The sequence below is a fragment of the Urocitellus parryii genome, chromosome 8 (assembly GCF_045843805.1).
Source record: "Urocitellus parryii isolate mUroPar1 chromosome 8, mUroPar1.hap1, whole genome shotgun sequence".
In the NCBI taxonomy this organism is placed as follows: domain Eukaryota; kingdom Metazoa; phylum Chordata; class Mammalia; order Rodentia; family Sciuridae; genus Urocitellus; species Urocitellus parryii.
Genome location: NC_135538.1, coordinates 62104755 through 62124875, shown reverse-complemented (window position 1 = coordinate 62124875; position 20121 = coordinate 62104755). Strand labels below are relative to the sequence as shown.

The window sequence follows — 20121 nt, the reverse complement described above, 5'->3', positions numbered from 1 at the left end:
TTATGGTTTTATTGACTAAAATACTATAGCAAAATATGGAGAATTTATATATGCACTTTTGTGATTATTCAAATAGGCCTACAGAAACTCATCTGGTTGAATATAAAAATGGTAGAAAACTGCTTGTGAGAAAGTGGCTGAAACTGTACCTTCTCAAAAGACAATCTTTATCATTACTAGCCTAAAATTAAGAAAATAACTGCTTAGTTTTCTTCTCACAACTCATGTTTCTTCTAATGCACTTGAATAAGCTACAAAAAGAGAATGTTAAAAAAATTATTTAGTATTGCCTTTACATTTTACTCATTATCATGATTATACGCAGTACTTTGCCTAAGAAACTGGACCTTAGCTGTTTGCTACCAACATTTTATCTAAGGTCTAGAATCATTAGTTGCCACCCTGTTATTTTACTTATAAAATTATGTAAATAATATGTTTAAACAAGATATTTATTTTTATAACTGTCTTCCCTGCTGAAGGAAGAAACTGTATGTCTTATATATCTTTTTACATGGTCAAAAATATCCACTACCCTGCCTTGCCACGAAAGATAAAAACAAATTCCTAACAGTGGAAAACACTGTGGAAAGAGCTATGAGAGTAATTAAAATGCCCTAAACATCTGTATATTGTAAAACAATGCTTACTGACATCAAGTGTTCTATCTGTCTGATATTCTGTTGGTTTTGGTTTATTATTAATAATATATGCTCTAAATCATAATCATTAGTTTCGGATCTTCTTGGTCCCATTAGCAGAGAGGGAAATTTGCAAACAATGTGGGTACTTTTAAGGTAGAGAGAAATAAAAAGAACTAAGCTATTGCTAGGATTCAGAAAATGATATTTCAAAGTATGGAGTTTTGCCATGCTGAATACTCTGAACTAAAAGACACTGGAAGGTCTCAGAAGCAGCCTCAGAACCAAGTTTTCTCTGACTTTCTCCTGCCCTGTCTCTTGCCCACCCCCCCCACCCCCCAGAACAAGTCAAAGAAACCAGAATTCTTCTTTCTCAAGATAAGACATAGACAGAATTTTTTTTCCCCTGAAGCATGCCATAAAACTTTAACATATTACTCTAACCTTCCCCTGCCTTTCTATCTAGGAGCTGGTCATAAAGAAATTCTGACATACCCTTATCCAATACTGGGTCATAATAATCTCATTCCAGAGAAGTCCTGCCCCATATTTAGGAAGAAGAAATGCTACAACACAAACGAAAGAAGAATCTGAATAGACAAGACTTGCTAGTTTTCCCCACTCAATCCATTACTATTAGGATCATACACTTTTTGTCCAATCACATTTCTACATGCCTGTCCTTGCTTCACTGAACCTAAGCATAACATTAGATAGTTTTTCATGTATCTTTGGGTCTTTATTCTGAAAGGTCCTGTATCGTGTAAAACTATGACTAAATAAAAATTTTAACTTTTTTTTTTTTGTTTGTTTGTTTGTTTATCTTTTGATATAGGGTATTAGCTGTGACCTTTATGATGGGAAGAAAAGGGATCATCCTCTTTCTGGCGCTATAATGTGTTCCACTGCACAGGGGTCATATATCTAGCAATGAGCCTTTTCCCAAAAATCTACTTTTGGCAGAAAAGAAACTCAGTGCATCCATGGTTTCAACCTGGGAGCCTTACTACTTGTATTTTTTTTAATTTGATGTAAAAACTATCATTGTTAGCATTTTTAACACATTGTTACTATTTCAAACATTAGAACTTCATTGAAATCTAATGTTATCAAATTTCTTTCTGAAACTGCATCTTTATTTTTATAATCTGAGTCAAGTGAAAACAAGGCTCCATGTATAAATTTCTGATTCTAAAACAGCATACAAAAATGCATTTTATTGGGGATATGTGTAGGGATAGCTGCAGTTCATTTTTAGTTTGTAAAAAAACAGGATGAAACTCTGTTCAATAATTAAAAATAACAGGTAATTTCTGAAAAGTTTCTAATTCATTATTTAATTTCATGAAAATAATGGAATCATATATAACATACAATGAGGACAACTATCATCAAGGTTAAGAGAGGCACCTGTTTGTATCATAAGAAAAATTACTATGGCATTACTAAATGAATATGCACTTGTGGCAAGCTTTCAAATGTTTAACAGGTGACATTTAATAGTAAGGAGACAAAATGCTTAAATAGAAAGGAGCAGAAACACCTGGGCAGGTCTGCAAGTGTGGTCGTCTAGCATGCAATTGCATTTTCAACATAATTAGTTTAAATGAGCTTCTAAATTTGGGTGATGTATTGCACATGTAATTAAGATTTAATTAAAAATGTTCTGTAATAAATTGTTTTCCATTTCTGACAAATCACATTAGAGAGGTAGATTTTGATTTGGAAATAGTTTTTTTTAAATGTGTTAATCATCTCAGCTGAAAATATGGGAATGGAAAAAAAAAGTTCTGTTGAAAGTCGGTTGGGATTTAAAAAATAAAAGGTGAACAATTTTTTTTTCTATATAGCTGACTGAATCCAGGGGTGCTCTAGCACTGAGCTACATCCCTCAACCCTTTTTTACTTTGAGACAGGGTCTAAGTAAGTTGCCCAAGCTAGCCTTCACCTTGCCACCCTCCTGCCTCAGCCTCCCAAATAGCTGGGATTACAGGAATGCACCAGTTTCTCTATAGTTTAGCTGAAGAGAATGCTGAAACACTTTTACGTTTATAAACAGCAACATTCTACATATAAACCATATTTATTTTTTAATTTCTGTAAGACACATAGTATAGAACTTTACATTTATTATAAAAACTATTACACAGTAAGTGTAGCCTGCTAATAATAATAATAATAAAAAACTCAATAAGGCTTTGCACTAACCTGCTAAATCCTGCAACAGAGATGAAGCCTCTATTGCCAGTCCAAGATAAATTAAGCCACTGGACAAGGGTACATCGAGCCTGCAGGAACTCCAGAGAAGTGTCATTTAGCTTTGCCCAGTATGGTTGCAGATTGAGGTGGATATACTGTAGAGGATCACAGCAATGCTGGTGTAGCAGTTTGCAAGTCTGTGCTAATCTACACAGGTCTGGTAGTGTAAGATGATTCAGAATCAGTTGAATAAGCTACCCAAAACAGAGAAACCAAGATCATCAAGAGTGAAAAAGAGTAAGATTATTTTATTAAACATATAATGTGGCCTAATAATAAACAGTATCACATTTTATAACAACATTTTCATATTGCAAATAAATCAACAATTAACAAAATATCCAAATAGAAAAAAAATACACACAGATAAATATACTGTATTTCAAAAATGTTTAAATATTCAGCTCATGCTGACAATTCTTCTTCCTTAGGGTACAAAGATACATTTTGGTGATCTGTTGACTAATACAATTTTTCATAGACTCAGCATTTACTACATGTGATAGAAAACAAAAAGTTCTCATTCTCAGAGTGCTATAGTCCAGTGGGGGTACTAGTAAGCACAAGGATGTACTTTAAAAGCACTAATAGAAAGCAACATAGAATACTACTAGAGCCTAACACAAGACACGCACCTAATTCCAAAGTGAAAGTACTTGTGCCAGGAGGACTCAGCTTTAAAGGGAGAGGGGCAAACTAGGTGAAAATAGTGTTAAGGACACAGTTACACAGAGCCTCACAGAGGAGCTTAGATTTATTCTGACGAAAGGCAAGGGAGACAGGAAGAACAACAAACCAAGGAACTAATGTAGAATTCCAGGAAAAAGAAAAAAGGGCATTTAAAGCAGCAAGGATGGAGTAGTGAACATACATAAAAATAAGCCACACGGAATCAAAAAGATCTTTTTCTCTCATTATCTCCTTGAACTAATCCGAGATTTGTTTTTTCTTAATGAACAATTGGGGGCTTTTAAACTAGTTTACAAAGAACAACTGCTTAAATAGCTTATACTGAACCAAGAATCATAAAAATAAAATTAAATAATTGCTAAATGTTCAAATCTTATTTAGATGAGGACTGTTTTTTTAAAATTTAATGCAGGGCATTTAATAAATTTTCTTTTTTGTAATTATACCCTGTAATATAAATCATCTTTTTTCAATTTACTATCTAGGTTCAGTATAAATTTTAGGTAAGAATTTCTCTTTTTTTGGCAAAAACACTTCAAAATAAAAGAACATATATAATATAATGTGATATATTTATTAATTATCTGATGCTCATAAGGTTTGGGGTATTCTTGCTATTTACTTTTAACATCTGAACTAGGCTTTAAAAATAATGTTAGGATATATGTATGTTTATTCTGAAGATAGGGAAAGAGAAGGAAAATAATAATTTGTCCAAAAGCTGACAAAAATTCTCCACTTGGTCAAAAACTTAGTTAGGCTTCTAGACCTTCTAGGCTCCCTTGTGCACTTTGTTATCAAAATCCAGTTCCAGCAAAAAGCTTTACGATTCCTCCTAAGTTAGTTTAGCAAGAATGTTCACCCTTTACCATCCCCCGGGGAATGCCTGATTACCTATCTCTAGGATGAATCCTTTCATTCAGTTTAGTCCAAATCCCCCCTTTCTCCTGATGTTTCTTCTTAGTAATTTTTCCATCAACACACCCTCAACATGCTGATTGGCTATAAATTCCCACTTACCCCATGAGGTATTTGCCGCTAGCCCAATCTCTCTCTCCTACTGCAAAATTTCACTGCTGTGGTTCCTATCCCTACCACAACTGCATTTTCTTTAGCAAATCTCATCAATGAGATAACCCTGTTGACATGTAAAAGATGAATTAACAAAAATTCTGGTAAAAAAATCAGAAAACCCAAACACTGAAGAAAAATAGAAAATGATAAGTTTCTCCCTCTCTAAAGTCAATTCTAACAATTCTCTCCCCAGAAATAAGCATTGTTAACGTTTTTTTCTGACATCTTCCAGATAAATGTGTATGAAATTGTATTTTTGGATATGCACTAAAGGAATGATATGATATATACTGTTCAACACTTTGCTTTTTCATTTCATGATACATACTAGAGATGGTTCTTCATCTGCACAAACAGGTCCACCTCATTCCATTTCATACATGTGACATAATAATTCAACTGGTTTCTTATTGATGGATTTCTTGATTTTCTCTTATTACAAATTATATTGCAATATCATTATGTGTTACATTATGTATGTATGTTCATCTTAGTAAACTTTGAAAATTTACTGTTAGGGTAAATTACATGCATTTAGAAGTTTTGATATAAGGACAAACTGCCCTTGTAAATGTTTACATCACTTTATATATCCACAGTGTAAAAAAGGACCCATTCATCTACTTCATAGACAGCGCTGTATCAAAACAAGAAAGTATGGGACTACTTTTGTGGTTTCTTCTTATCTTCTTTTTTTTTTTTTCCAAGTGAGCTGCTAATGTTTACTTCTTTCCTCTTAATATATTTCTGGACTCTATTCTGTTTCATATATCTATCCATTATTTCTTCCATTTCAATAACCCTCAAGGTAAAATAAGTTTTCTTCTAAATTTCTAAAAGTGTATGTGTTGAACCAGGCATGGTGGTGCACGCCTATAATACCAGCGGCTCAGGAGGCTGAGGCTGGAGGATCAAACCCAGCCTCAGCAAAAGTGAGGTGCTAAGCAACTCATTGAGACCCTTTTTCTCTAAATAAAATACGAAAAATAGGTCTAGGGGTGTGGCTTGATAGTCAAGTGCCTTTGAGTTCAATCCCTAGTACCTACCAAAAAAAAAAAAAAAGTGTATATGTTAGACAATGGAGTTTTATTCAGCCATAAATAAAAATGAAATTATGTCATTTGCAGGAAAGTAATGGGATTTGAGAATATTATGTTAAGTAAAATAAGACAAATTCAGAAAGTCATGGGTCAAATTTTTTTCCTTACATGTGTATATATAATAGGATATGTAATAGGACAATTGGTATTTCTCAATTTCATAGCCATTAACTAATATGTATATTTTATATAAAAGTATGATGTGTGACTATAAGGATCAGGCACTGGAGTTAAAAAGAGAAGTAGGTTTGGCTTAGGTGAGGGGGGTGAGGACTACTCTTTTTCATAAAAGCATTGCTTTTTTGCAGGTATCTCTGTCCTTACATTAAGTGTATGATTAATTTCAATAAAAACTAAATAGTATGTGAACAAGGATCAGAAGATATTGACTAATAAGTACATTGATTTACAGAAAAAAAATAGGACAATTGGCTATTATGATTCAAACTTTTGGGAGTTTCTAATTCTAGTCTTTGCAGCATTCTCAGAATGTTATATAGTTCTATTAGAGGCTGATACTGATATCTTCTGAATTAGAGGTGGTGCATTTCTTTGTTACCTTGATTTACTTTACAAGCCAAATGTACTTTTCTTCTAGTTACACTAATATAGTTTATTATAACTCCATTACTAGAAGATAGCAAAACTGGTGCTGCATCACCACAACTGGGACCACCAACTAGAAGTGGGTATTGACTCCAAGCTAAATATATTTCTTTTTCTAACCTCTTCAATGTATGTGTTGGCATGCACTAGATCATTTGGTTGCAAATGAAAATCAGGACTAATACCCCTCTATCATTCTTCTTTTCTGGAATTTTCCTAATTATTTTCATATTTCTTAGGTGAATTTTTCAATTTAACAATTTGAATTTTAATTTGGACTTGGTTAAACACACAGTTACTTTAAAGAAAACTGACATTTTTGCTTCATTGTATCTTTCTACTTGAGAGCATGCTATGACTCATCATTAAATGATCTATTTGTTCCTAGAGTTCCTACTGCAATTGATTTGTCTATTAACTTTGTAACCTGCTAATTTACTCATTGTTCTTAACAGTTTTTTGGTCTATTCTCCTGTGTTTTAGACATATAAACATTTTCTCTGCAAATGATTTTCCAAAAATTATGCCTTTTATTTCTTTCTCATGTCTACCAGCTCTGGCTAATACTTCTGCAATAATGTTAAATTACATTGCTATTCATGGCTTTAATTCAAATGTGAGCCATGAAAGTTCAGCATATATATAATTCCCAATTTCTTTACTAACTACATCTTAAAAAGTAAAAAGAAATAGTTTCACTTTAGTTTATGTATGTTATGGTTCAGATGTGTGTCCCCAAAAAGCCCATGTGTGAAACAATGCAAGAAGGTTTAGAAGTAAAATGATTGGGAAATGAGAGTCTTAACCCAATCAGTGAATTAATCCTCTAGCAAGGTTTAACTGAGTGGTACTGAAAGCAGGTAGGGTGTGGTTGGAGGAGGTGGGTCATTCGGGGCATGTCTTTGGGGTTTATATTTTGTCGTGTGAGGAGAGTTCTCTCTGTTTCTGATCATGTCCTGAGTCCCATTCCTCCACCCATTTTTCAGCCATGGTGTTTGGTATCATTTCTGGCCCTGAGGAATGAAATCAGCCATCTTTGGACTGAGACCTCTGAAATTGTGAGCCCCCAAATAAACTTTTCCTCTTCTAATTGTTCTTATCAGGTCTTTTAGTCACAGCAGCAAAAAAAGCTGACTAAAACAAAACTATCACTTTACCATGTAATCAACATAAAAATTACTACTGAGATATTGCACATTCTTTTTTTTCCCCAAAGTGGGTCTTTAAAATCCTGTGTGTTAAGTTACAACTATCTTATATTTGATAAAGGGGCTAAAAGCATGCAACGGAGGAAGGATAGCATCTTCAACAAATGGTGTTGGGAAAACTGGAAATCCATATGCAACAAAATGAAACTGAATCCCTTTCTCTCGCCATGCACAAAAGTTAACTCAAAATGGATCAAGGACCTTGATATCAAATCAGAGACTCTTTGCCTGATAGAAGAAAAAGTTGGCTATGATCTACATATTGTGGGGTCGGGCTCCAAATTCCTTAATAGGACACCCATAGCACAAGAGTTAATAACAAGAATAAACAAATGGGACTTACTTAAACTAAAAAGTTTTTTCTCAGCAAGAGAAACAATAAGAGAGGTAAATAGGGAGCCTACATCCTGGGAACAAATTTTTACTCCTCACACTTCAGATAGAGCCCTAATATCCAGAGTATACAAAGAACTCAAAAAATTAGACAATAAGATAGCAAATAACCCAATCAACAAATGGGCCAAGGACCTGAACAGACACTTCTCAGAGGAGGATATAAAATCAATCAACAAGTACATGAAAAAATGCTCACCATCTCTAGCAGTCAGAGAAATGCAAATCAAAACCACCCTAAGATACCATCTCACTCCAGTAAGATTGGCAGCCACTATGAAGTCAAACAACAACAAGTGCTGGCGAGGATGTGGAGAAAAGGGTACTCTTGTACATTGCTGGTGGGACTGCAAATTGGTGCGGCCAATTTGGAAAGCAGTTTGGAGATTCCTGGGAAAGCTGGGAATGGAACCACCATTTGACCCTGCTATTGCCCTTCTCAGACTATTCCCTGAAGACCTTAAAAGAGCATGCTACAGGGATGCTGCCACATCGATGTTCATAGCAGCACAATTCACAATAGCTAGACTGTGGAACCAACCTAGATGCCCTTCAATAGATGAATGGATAAAAAAAATGTGGCATCTATACACAATGGAGTACTATGCAGCAATAAAAAATGACAAAATCATAGAATTTGCAGGGAAATGGATGGCACTAGAGCAGATTATGCTTAGTGAAGCTAGCCAATCCCTAAAAAACAAATACCAAATGTCTTCTTTGATATAATGAGAGCAACTATGAACAGAGCAGGGAGGAAGAGCAGGAAGAAAAGATTAACATTAAACAGAGACATGAGATGGAAGGGAAAGGGAGAGAAAAGGGAAATTGCATGGAAATGAAGGGAGACCCTCATTGCTATACAATATTACATATAAGAGGTTGTGAGGGGAATGGGAAAATTAACAAGGAGAGAAATGAATTACAATAGATGGGGTAGAGAGAGAAGATGGGAGGGGAGGGGAGGGGGGATAGTAGGGGATAGGAAAAGTAGCAGAATACAATAATTACTAATTGGGCATTATGTAAAAATGTGGATGTGTAACCGACGTGATTCTGCAATCTGCATTTGGGGTAAAATTGGGAGTTCATAACCCACTTCAATCTAATGTATGAAATATGATATGTCAAGAGCTTTGTAATGTTGTGAACAACCAATTAAAATAAATAAATAAATAAATAAATAAAATCCTGTGTGTTATTTTACACTTTAGCACATTTCAATTCATACTAGTCACATTTCAAGTGCTCAATAGTACATATGGCTGGTGGCTACCATATTGGACAATGCATTTCTATTGTTTGATAATTAAATGTGATATTAGTTCTTGGTTTATGATAGTTGTTAGTAGATAATTGGTAAGACAGCTTAATAAAATATGTACAATTTAAAAGAAATGGTTAAAATATGATTATCTATTTAGCTGTCACTTATCAACTGGTTTACACATCTACTGAAATGATCTTAAGATTCTTCTCCTTTTAACCTAGTACTATGGTATTAGTACATAAACCCTCTAACATGAAAACACCCTCAAATTTCAGGAAGAAATCTCAAACGACTTTCTGGTATTATCCTTTTAAAACAATTCAACTTCCTTTGTTTTAAGTTATTCATATATGTAAAATTGGTCTGATAGTTTTCTTTTTGTGTGCTATCTTAATTAATGTTACCCTAGCTTCATACAAGAGTTGAAAATGTCTTCTTTATACTATGAAACAGAGTTTAAATAATACAAGAATTGTCTGTCTCATAAATGTTTGAAAGAAAACTACAAGTAATCTGAGCTTGACAACAGTAATAATTTGAAATCTGTAGAATTAACTCAAATTGTTTCAGTTATTGTAGAATTTTTAAGCAGCTAGTACAGAGAAATCCTGTATCAGAAGATAAATAATTTACTTTTTCCAGATGGTTACTTTAAAAACTCCCAGAAACTTTTGGTGCAGTTCCAAAGAAAAAGCACTGTATTAAAAGGTATATATTATATGAAAACATTCTGATACTGAATATTAAATTTTAAGCAAATATTAAAATATAAAAAGAATAAAGAGTCATTAAAACCATGACAATGACAATGTGAAAGAGCAGTTTTGATTTTGATTAAATAAAAGATATAGGGTTTAGGTCTACAAGACAATATCCATTAATCACTACTCACGTAATATATACTGTCTGTCAAAATGTGGGTTTTTTGGCATGGAGGGGATCCTAGTATAAAGTATATTTGTATAACACAATGAAGACAGGATGTGACACATTGAGCAGAACTCCCAAAACACACCTAATCTCATTCACTGTACTCTGCAGTATTAACTCTTGATATGGTACTCTGCTTTCATCAAAGCTAATCAATGTCCTTCCAAGAATATCAATTCTATCGCCTGGTTTCTTCCACAGAGACTACATGTGGGAACAAATATGGTAACATTCCTCATTCATCACCCTATAATAATGGCTCCATTAAATTGATCATGGTAGCATGCTCTTATTAGGTCTTTAGGGAATAGACCGAGAAGGGGAATAGCTGGGTCAAATGGTGGTTCCATTCCCAGCTTTCCAAGAAATCTCCATACTGCTTTCCAAATTGGCTGCACCAATTTGCAGTCCCACCAGCAATGAACAAGAGTGCCCTTTTCCCCACATCCTCTCCAGCACTTATTGTTGTTTGACTTCCTAATGGCTGCCAATCTTACTGGAGTGAGATGGTATCTTAGGGTAGTTTTGATTTGCATTTCTCTGACTGCTAGCGATGGTGAGCATTTTTTCATGTACTTATTGATTGATTGTATGTCCTCTTCTGAGAAGTGTCTGTTCAGGTCCTTTGCCCATTTATTGATTGGGTTACTTGTTGTCTTATTGTCTAATTTTTTGAGTTCTTTATATATTCTGGTTATTAGGGCTCTATCTGAAGTGTGTGGAGTAAAGATTTGTTCCCAGGATGTAGGCTCCCTGTTTATCTCTCTTATTGTTTCTTTTGCTGAGAAAAAACTTTTTAGTTTGAGTAAGTCCCATTTGTTGATTCTAGTTGTTAACTCTTGCGCTATGGGTGTCCTATTGAGGAATTTGGAGCCTGCTCCCACAGTATGTAGATCATAACCAACTTTTTCTTCTATCAGATGCCGTGTCTCTGATTTAATATCAAGCTCCTTGATCCATTTTGAGTTAACTTTTGTGCAAGGCGAGAGATAGGGATTCAGATTCATTTTGATGCAAATGGATTTCCAGTTTTCCCAGCACCATTTGTTGAAGATGCTATCCTTCCTCCATTGCATGCTTTTAGCCCCTTTATCAAATATAAGATAGTTGTAGTACTGCTACATCGATGTTCATAGCAGCACAATTCATGATAGCAAGATTGTGGAATCAGCCCAGATGCCCTTCAATAGATGAATGGATTAAAAAAATGTGGCATTTATACACAATGGAGTACTACTCTGCATTTAAAAATGACAAAATCATAGAATTTGGAGGGAAATGGATGGCATTAGAGCAGATTATGCTAAGTGAAGCTAGTCAATCTTTAAAAAACAAATACCAAATGACTCCTCTGATATAAGGGGAGGAAACAAGGACAGGGTAGGGACGAAGAGCTTGAGACGAAGATTTTCATTAACAGGGTTGAGAGGTGGGAGGGAAAGGAAACGAGAAGGGGAATCGCATGGAAATGGAAGGCGATCCTCAGGGTTATACAAAATGACATATAAGAGGAAAGGAGGGGTAAGACAAGATAATTCAAATGGAAGAAGTGATTTACAGTAGAAGGGGTAGAGAGAGAAAAGGGGAGGGGAGGGGAGGGGAGGGGGGATAGTAGAGAATAATACAGACAGCAGAATACATCAGACACTAGAAAGGCAATATGTCAATCAATGGAAGGGTAACTGATGTGATACAGCAATCTGTATACGGGATAAAATTGGGAGTTCATAACTCATTTGAATCAAACTGTGAAATATGATGTATGAGGAACTATGTAATGTTTTGAACGACCAACAATAAAAAAAAAAAAAAAGAAAAAAAAAATTGATCATGGTAAAATACTATATTGAAGTTCTCCCAATGACCAAAACTAATGAGCACTTGAAACAACCCTCTACAGTTGATGTCTTTTTATGGCTTCCAGACATTTTCAACTTCTTAATGGTTTGGTTTAAGACTCTCTCATCTTTATCCCAAGTCCCTTTTCTAGCTTATTTTCCTCTATGGAACTCTTGGATGTCTTAATTAATGTTAACCAGAATTCTACTCCTGGCTCTTTATTCAAACTTCACAGTATTTCACTTGTCAACTTCATCTACCATGGTGCCCCTCTATTTAGATGTGACTTGTTCAAATGTAAACTCAGACATTCCTGATGAGTTTCCAACTCAAATAGCAAGTGCCCACTATTCTCCACAAACAAGTCTGCTTTGATGAATCATAGGCACCTTCCTACCTTCATCTACTATTTTAAAATTAATGGCATGTCCGCCCACCATGTCATTCCAACTTGAAACCTAAAAGTCCCGCTGATGTTTTTCATCTCCACATTCACCAGTTACTTTTGATTACAACCTTTGAACTTCTGAAATATTTCTCCCACCTAATGTCTTCTTCAAACATTCCAACTTGGAAGGCTTCATAATTTCTTGTCTAAATTATTGCAGTAGCTTCCTATCTGGGACCTCTGCCTCCCACCCTAACTTCCTATTGATCTATTCTCCATTCACCAGATTAATCTAAGACATAAATCTCATTTTACAATCCTCCTCCTTAAAGTAAACAAACCTTCAATGTTCACAATCATTTTTTATGCCACAAGCCATTTGAAAGACAAATTCAAATGAACCCAAAACATCTGGATAATTATTCTAATTGTGGGCCAAAGCATGTGCAAAAGTGCTTGAATACTATGGATAATTTCTGGAATATTAACTATTATTCCACATCTTTCCCTCCCACTCAAAGACAGCATAAGAATAACAAAAGAAAGTATTAAATTATAATCGTGAATCTGCTCTAATATTTTAACAAAAATAAATTATTTATAAAATCTAAAGTATTTGATTTCCCAAACTAACTTTGCTATAAACCAGAATAAGATAGTACCCTGAAGACCGCTGGGTAAAGGGTTAAAACGCAAATCTGCTGGTAAAACCCAGTGGCAAAACCTACTCTATAGTACAGCAGAGTAGGATGTACACTGCCAAGGCTAGGGTGTTCCAATCATTGTCGTCCATGTGAATGGAGATGTACACTGCAACAGCCCTAAGCCTCCATCTAATTTCATGCAGCCTCTGCAGTCAAATCTGATGTTTCAGCCATACTGAAATACTGTAATTTCCAATCAAGTCACAAAGTTTCACTTCTCACCTTTCTATATTCTTTTCTCTCTGCCTAAGGTTTCCCTCCGTTTCCATTTAAATGCTATATGTCAAGCATTTTATTAGGCCTGAATAAAGTTCAACAAACTGTTTAAAATATATTTACTGACTTTAAATTTCTATTTTCTAGTTTTAGAAAATGGGTAAAAATCAAAGAAGTGATTCATTCTCCTCCAGATAAACAGCTATCCCTGAGTCCTGAGGAAGAACACTCTCAGTATTTCACACTCCTCTCTCTCTGCCCCAATTCAACTCTGCTTCATCTTTCTTCCCTTCTCCCAAGAAGGTCTTATCCAATCTGTGAAGCTTCCTTTCCATAAAACAAGACTTGACCTTTGAACTCTTGACCTTAAATCATCTATGTCTAGCAATTTTAATAGCTACTTCACAGATACATCACAGTATTTTAGCCATAAAATATTATACAGACATTATAACTACTGTTACGTATTCAAGAGACTGCCTTATTGTTCCATGCAAGTTAAGCTTTCTATGTTACTACAGTGAAATTTTAAATACCAACATTTTGGAAGGGGGATATATAGGTTGGTTAAAATTTAAGACTAGGACTGGGGATATGCTTCAGTTGGTAGAGTGCTTGCCTCCTATGCACAAGGCCCTGGGTTCAATCCCCAGCACCAAAAAAAAAAAAAAAAGAAAAAGAAAAAAAAATTGAGTCTATAATTTTTTCTTAAAAAAACTGATTATATCATTTTTAGGAATACATTGTTTTTTGTAGAGGTCTAAATGCCTGGCCCCACTCTCACTGCCAAGGATATTTGGAAACAGGTGGAGAAAGGTTTTAGTGTCACATTGCTGGGAAATACTTACTGGCATTTGATACCTGGGACCCAGGGATGCTAAATATCCTACACAACTGTTCCTCTGTAAGTACACTGAAAAAAAGATTTCAAACAAGATACAAAAAAAAAAAAAAAAAAAGTATTTCCAGGAGAAGGCACTCTGGACCTGCCTAGACCAAAATTTAGAGCTAGAAGAATATATACCAGAGTTAGTATGGAAGAACAAGTGATACTTAGGAAAGCTCTGGACTATTAAATGGTATAAACATTCATCTCACAATCATTATTTCTCTTATCTTTAATGTAACTCATATAAAACTGCACATGCTGCCCATACTTATAATGTATAATTGTGAATTAGAGTATAACTTATTATTCTTACTATTGGCTTGTGTATTTGGCTATTGCTATTTAATGATATAACAACGTATACTTAATAGTTTATCCAGAATTACTGAAGTTAATCCAAAAGAAGTAGCAAAATTACTTTTTCGTCTAGTTTTTCCAAAACTAAAATATGCAACACATCGGAATACTCCCTTACCTAGAATGCTTCCAATTCCTCTGATAGCTAGCAAAATAAACAGTAACTTCCAAACATTTAAAGATCTATACTGTTGTATCTAATATTGCTACTGAACATTTTTGGCTTACCTCATATGGTAATTTATCAAAATATCCATTATTTGGCCCTTCCTTGAGGGCAGTACTGCTAAATTTTTTGTTAAGATTGTCCATTCCACAACCATCCTCTTCTTCGTAGTCATCATCTTCTAGATCATTCATGTCAATAAGTGAAGTCTTGAGAGAAAGCACTGGCTTGTCCTTCATACCATGTAGCACAACTGCATCTAATTCAGTGTAATAATCCAGAAGAGAACTATTTATTTCCAGTCGAATAAGATTTGTGGGAAAATTTATCTGCTTAATACAAGGTTTAAACTGGCGAGCCTGGGAAGCATTCACCTTCGTAGGTCTCTCTGACCAAAGAATCTCCCATCTGCCAAAGAAAGAAACTTCCCTATAATACAGTTTAGAATGAGATCTACCAGTACCTTAAGATTACAGCCCCATGCCCAATATACCACAGAGAGAAACATGTCAAGTAAGGTGAATAGAATCAAACACAAGAATTGTTTCCAGGATATGAAAAAAAATTAAAAGCTAAATGTCATACATATAATTAAATTATTTTTATAAAAACACCAAAGTTCTTTTTATTTCTTTGCAGATTTCACATTGATCAACTTAAAGACTAAACTTGGTAGAGGTAACTGAAGAATAGCACTCAGTTTTACAGAATAAGTGAATCCTAAGTAAGGATCAAGCACATAGGAAAATGTTGTCCTGTGTGCACTGCATCTCAAACCAACTGCAGGAACTACACCTTCATCTTGCCATACAAAGGTCTCTTTGTCCAGCATTCCATTCCTGTTACTGGCCTCATACAAACTCAAAATGGTTTTTATCTTTGATTTTTCTCATTTTTTAATGCAGTCATAAGGTTTTACTAAAGTTTTCAGGAAATTCTTTTATATATGTCCTTCTCCAGAATTTTCATTTTTTCATATTTTTAGTCATTCTTTATCTCTGGTACCTAGCAAGTCCTGTTCCTCCAAATGAACTCCCACTTCCCAGGAAACTTAGTCACTACTTTTACACAGTAAATTATTTCTAACTTTGGGATTTTGCTCATGTTGTGTTCCCCCAATGAAATGCCTAACCTACTACTATTATTTGTCTATCTCTTCTTTAAAGCTAATATTCTCATGTATATAATTAACTACTTCTCTAATTATTATTTCCTAATATAGCAGAGAAAATTTAAAACAATATAAAAATATTTTACAAACATTTTTCCTCTATTTCTAATTGTTTACTTTGGCTAGAAGAATTTTTAATTTTATACTGAAAAATAAAGAATATTTTAAAGTCTCTCAGTAAACACTACAGACTGCTTTAAAAAAAGCTACACCAATATATATAAACATGACCACTAAAAGCACTATCTAATTTTTAAAATAATCTCTAATTTCATAGTGAGTCACACCTCCTTAGGAATATAATTTATAATTCACTGATTATTAATAGAACTTCAAATGTTTTTATATATATAATGTTTTTATATATAAAAAACATGAGATTTTTTTCAACCCCTAATAAACTATTGGTTCATTAACCCAATAACCTACTGAAATATAAGAAAAAAAGAAGTAGCAAAAAACTACTATGAGACACATAAGAAGCTGAAGTAGATAAAAGTCACTGACATATAGGTACCCTAATGGCTTTTAGGTCAACAAGGTCATACAGCTCTAATCTTGGAAGAATGGAAAAAGGAGATATGGTAATTTTTATCTACAGGAATAAACATGTAAGACAGATGCTCTCTGGAAATTCTTTCTTTTTTAAATTTATTTTTTAGTTTTAAACATTTTGATTAATATGTATTAATTATACATATTAATGGGATTCAGTATGATATTTCCAAATATGCATGTTGAATATACCAATAAAATCCAATGTCCATTTTCCACCCTCACCCTTAACACCCTTCCCAATCTCTAGTAATCACTATTCAACTTCCAGGTTGTCTTTTTTTAGCTTCCACATATGAGAGAGAACATGCAGCACCCGTCTTTTTGTGTCTGTCTTATTGTACTTAATGTCTTCTAGTTCTACCCATTTTGTTACAAATGACAGGATTTTAATCCTCTTTATGGCTGAATAATACTCCATTATTTGTATATACCAGATTTTCTTTATCCATTCATCCATTGATGGGCACCTAGGCTGACTCCACATCTTAGACATTATGAATAGGGTCACAACAAACATGGGTATGCAGGTGTCTCTTTGGTATGCTGACATCATTTTCTTTGGATGTATTCCCAGAAGTGGAATACTCAGTGGGAATTCTAGTAAACATCACCAAGAGAATCAGGAACTACAGAATAGTTCACTATTCTGTAGAAACTTACACATTTTCTAGAACCTTTAAAATCATTCCATATTCATTATTTTTGAACATTCTCTCCTGAAAATCAGTAATAAAATGCATCAAATATAAAGAGCCTCTATTTGTATTCAGAGACAACATCTCAGTCCATCTCTATTTGGAAACTAACAAAATGCCATTCTGTGTGAAGGAGCTGGTTAATTCTAACTTAAATGAAAAAATCGTGTTTCTTGGGCCCACAAAGTCAAGGGCACTAATCTATGATAAATTTGTGAAACTGTTGCTTAAGCAACTCTCTTTGGCTACCAATTCTATGACATCCTTTCTTTTCCCTTTCTCCTCCTCCTCCTCCTCCTCCTCCCCTTTCATGGTACTAGGGCCTCATGTGTACTAGGCAAGTGCTCTACCACTGAGCCCTTTCTTTCTTTGAGACAGGGTAACACTATATAGCCTACACTGTCCCCAAATTTGCCATTATCCTGTCTCAGCATCCTAAGTTGCTGGGATTATAGGTATGTGCCACCACACCAGCTCTCCCTGCTTCTTAAACTTCATTATCCAGTTAAAGTTCTTTTAGTGCTTAAAAAATCCACACCAAAATAAATTTCATCCCCAAATTATGTAATTCCAATCAGTTTCTTTAATATGACTTCAACTTGTCATTTTCTCCCTCCCCTTTTCCCTGTGTCTCTTCCAAATTGTAACCCTGAGCTAGCATATTTGTGACTCCTGCACCAGCATCTATTAAGACCTTATCAGGACACTCAATACTGCCTCTTTTCTTTTTCTCTTAATAATGGCACTAAGCAAGAAGTAGCAAAGACTTAGATCTGGTAGAACTACCTATAACTTTTCTATTTCATTGGCTGAACAAAGAAATGCAATCAGATGAAATCATTAAAAGACTACTTTTAGATTCTGAATGTTTGGGACTGTAAGAAATCCATTTTCTACAAATAAATTTCGGAGTTATTCCAAACATACGTGTTTGGATAAAATTGTGTGTTCAATTAATGTGATAGGAAACACAATCCAATGATTTCTATGCAGTATTGCATGATGGAGTTTTCTATGAATAAATGTTAAAAGAGAGAGGGCTGGGATTGTGGTTCTGCAGTAGCTCTCTCTCTCGCCTAGGCATGTAAGATGTGCTGGTTCGATCCTCAGCACCCCCATAAAAATTGGGGGTATTGTATTCAACTATAACTAAAAAATATTTTAAAACATGTGAAAAGGGAAAGTATATTGATATATACAAACAAGCATACATGTATGCAAGCACAAATATTCTTGTAAAATCGCTAACTGTTCTTTTTTCAAGATCTGATTATACTGATTTCTTGGTATATACTAAAGTTTCTTTTATGAAAATGATTGTGATGATAAATGATGTTAGTATTTCATGTCTTTTAAATGTCTGCTTATTCAGCAAAGCAATAATCTGACAATTCAATATGAGTTCTCTAATCTTTACAACCATTATTTTGTTTATTAGTTTATTGCAGCTGACTCATCTCACTCATGCTTCACTTAGATTCCTTGGTAGTCCTTGTGCTCATCCTCTAGATAGGACTGATTCACCCTTTGTCACTTATACCTTTAAGCCTATTCACAGAGCTTCCTTGGGTTCCTGGGGTCTCTTCCTCTAGAGCATGTCAAGTGCCCAAAGATTTTTTAGTTCATTTGTTCATCACTCCAGCCCATGCCAAAGATTGACTGATGCAGATGGACTGGTGCAGACTGAAAATTCATCTAAAATTGCATCCTTCCTGACTTCCCCTTCTGTACTATGCTTTCTCCTTTCCTTACTGGTTTCCCCTACAGCACTTCTATAATAAACATCTGCGCAGAAACAGAAACCTCAAGTTTAGCTTCTGGGAAACCACTAGTACAGATCTTAATATCTGTCTCATGCTTACAGACCCCCATAACTTATTCTTTACACTTTTGTTGGACTTTTCTCGCTTCTTCAAATACCATGATTTCACCTTCAATGTGCTCTCTCTCTCTCTCCACCTTTCTAAGTCACAGTGGAACCTCTCTTGATCCTCATTCTCAGTGAACTCACTTCCTCAGAGAAGCCATGTCTGAAGCACATAGGTTAGGTTCTCCCCTCTGCCAACACGTTCCCTATGATCCCGTGGTCCTCCTCTGAAGCACATAGGTTAGGATCTCCCCTCTGCCAACACGTTCCCTATGATCCCATGGTCCTCTTGCAAGCAGGCCTGTGAGCCCAGAGAACAAGAGCCACCTTTGTCTGGCTCTGTTTTTTTCTCAGCACTGAACTGGCAGAGAGGGCATTCAATGAATGTTTGTCACGGTCTAAAGAAATTCACCAAAATGTCACTAAATCTGGGCAAAAGAATTATAGATATTTTTCCATGTATATATTCTTTTTTGTATTTTCTAACATTTTTTATAATGAAACATTTATTGATTTCATAATTAGTAAAATTTAAAAATGCATATTCTTATACTGCAATAATATATATTGGTCAGATTCCTTTTCTCTCAAAATTTAATGGTATTTTCTGAGGAATGGAGCTAAATATCAATAAAGAAAATCAGAAACACATCTGTAAATAAAGTTCTAACTTTCATCACAAATGTGAACTATAACTTTCAGGAACCCAAAACTGTGACTTATATTCAACTCAGCAGGCATTGTTTTGAATTGAAGAACACATACTACATGTTTCACAGATCTTATCCCCAAATTTGTTCAGCTTTTTAGAAAGAAATGTGGATAACTCTATAAGAATGACAAAGTCCTAATAAAACAATTCTCACATAAGAAAATAACTGGTCCAAATTTCTACTTAATTTCCTTTTAGGAAAAAAAAATGTACATTAGAAGATGTCAATTTCTGTCTTTTCTTTCTTTCTTCTTTGTGAATGTATATGCATGTGTAGTGGGGTGGATAGTGGGGATTGAACCCAGAGACTTTTTATGACAGGGACTTGCTAAGTTGCCAAGGCTGGCCTTGAATTTGGAATCCTGTTGCCTCAGCCTCTAAAACTGCT

The 20121-nt window shown here is 34.6% G+C and overlaps 1 protein-coding gene across 2 annotated transcripts in view; it reads right to left on the bottom strand.

Moving 5' to 3' along the window:
- Fbxl4 (F-box and leucine rich repeat protein 4) overlaps positions 1-20121 on the bottom strand; it is an 81400-nt gene that overhangs the window by 46374 nt on the left and 14905 nt on the right. For both annotated transcript variants that reach the window (XM_026402525.2, XM_026402526.2), the window contains exons 4-5: positions 14793-15138; positions 2850-3094 (exon numbers count right to left, since the gene is read on the bottom strand). In XM_026402525.2, coding sequence (XP_026258310.1) covers positions 2850-3094; positions 14793-15138 — 591 coding nt within the window. The remainder of the gene's footprint in view (positions 1-2849; positions 3095-14792; positions 15139-20121) is intronic.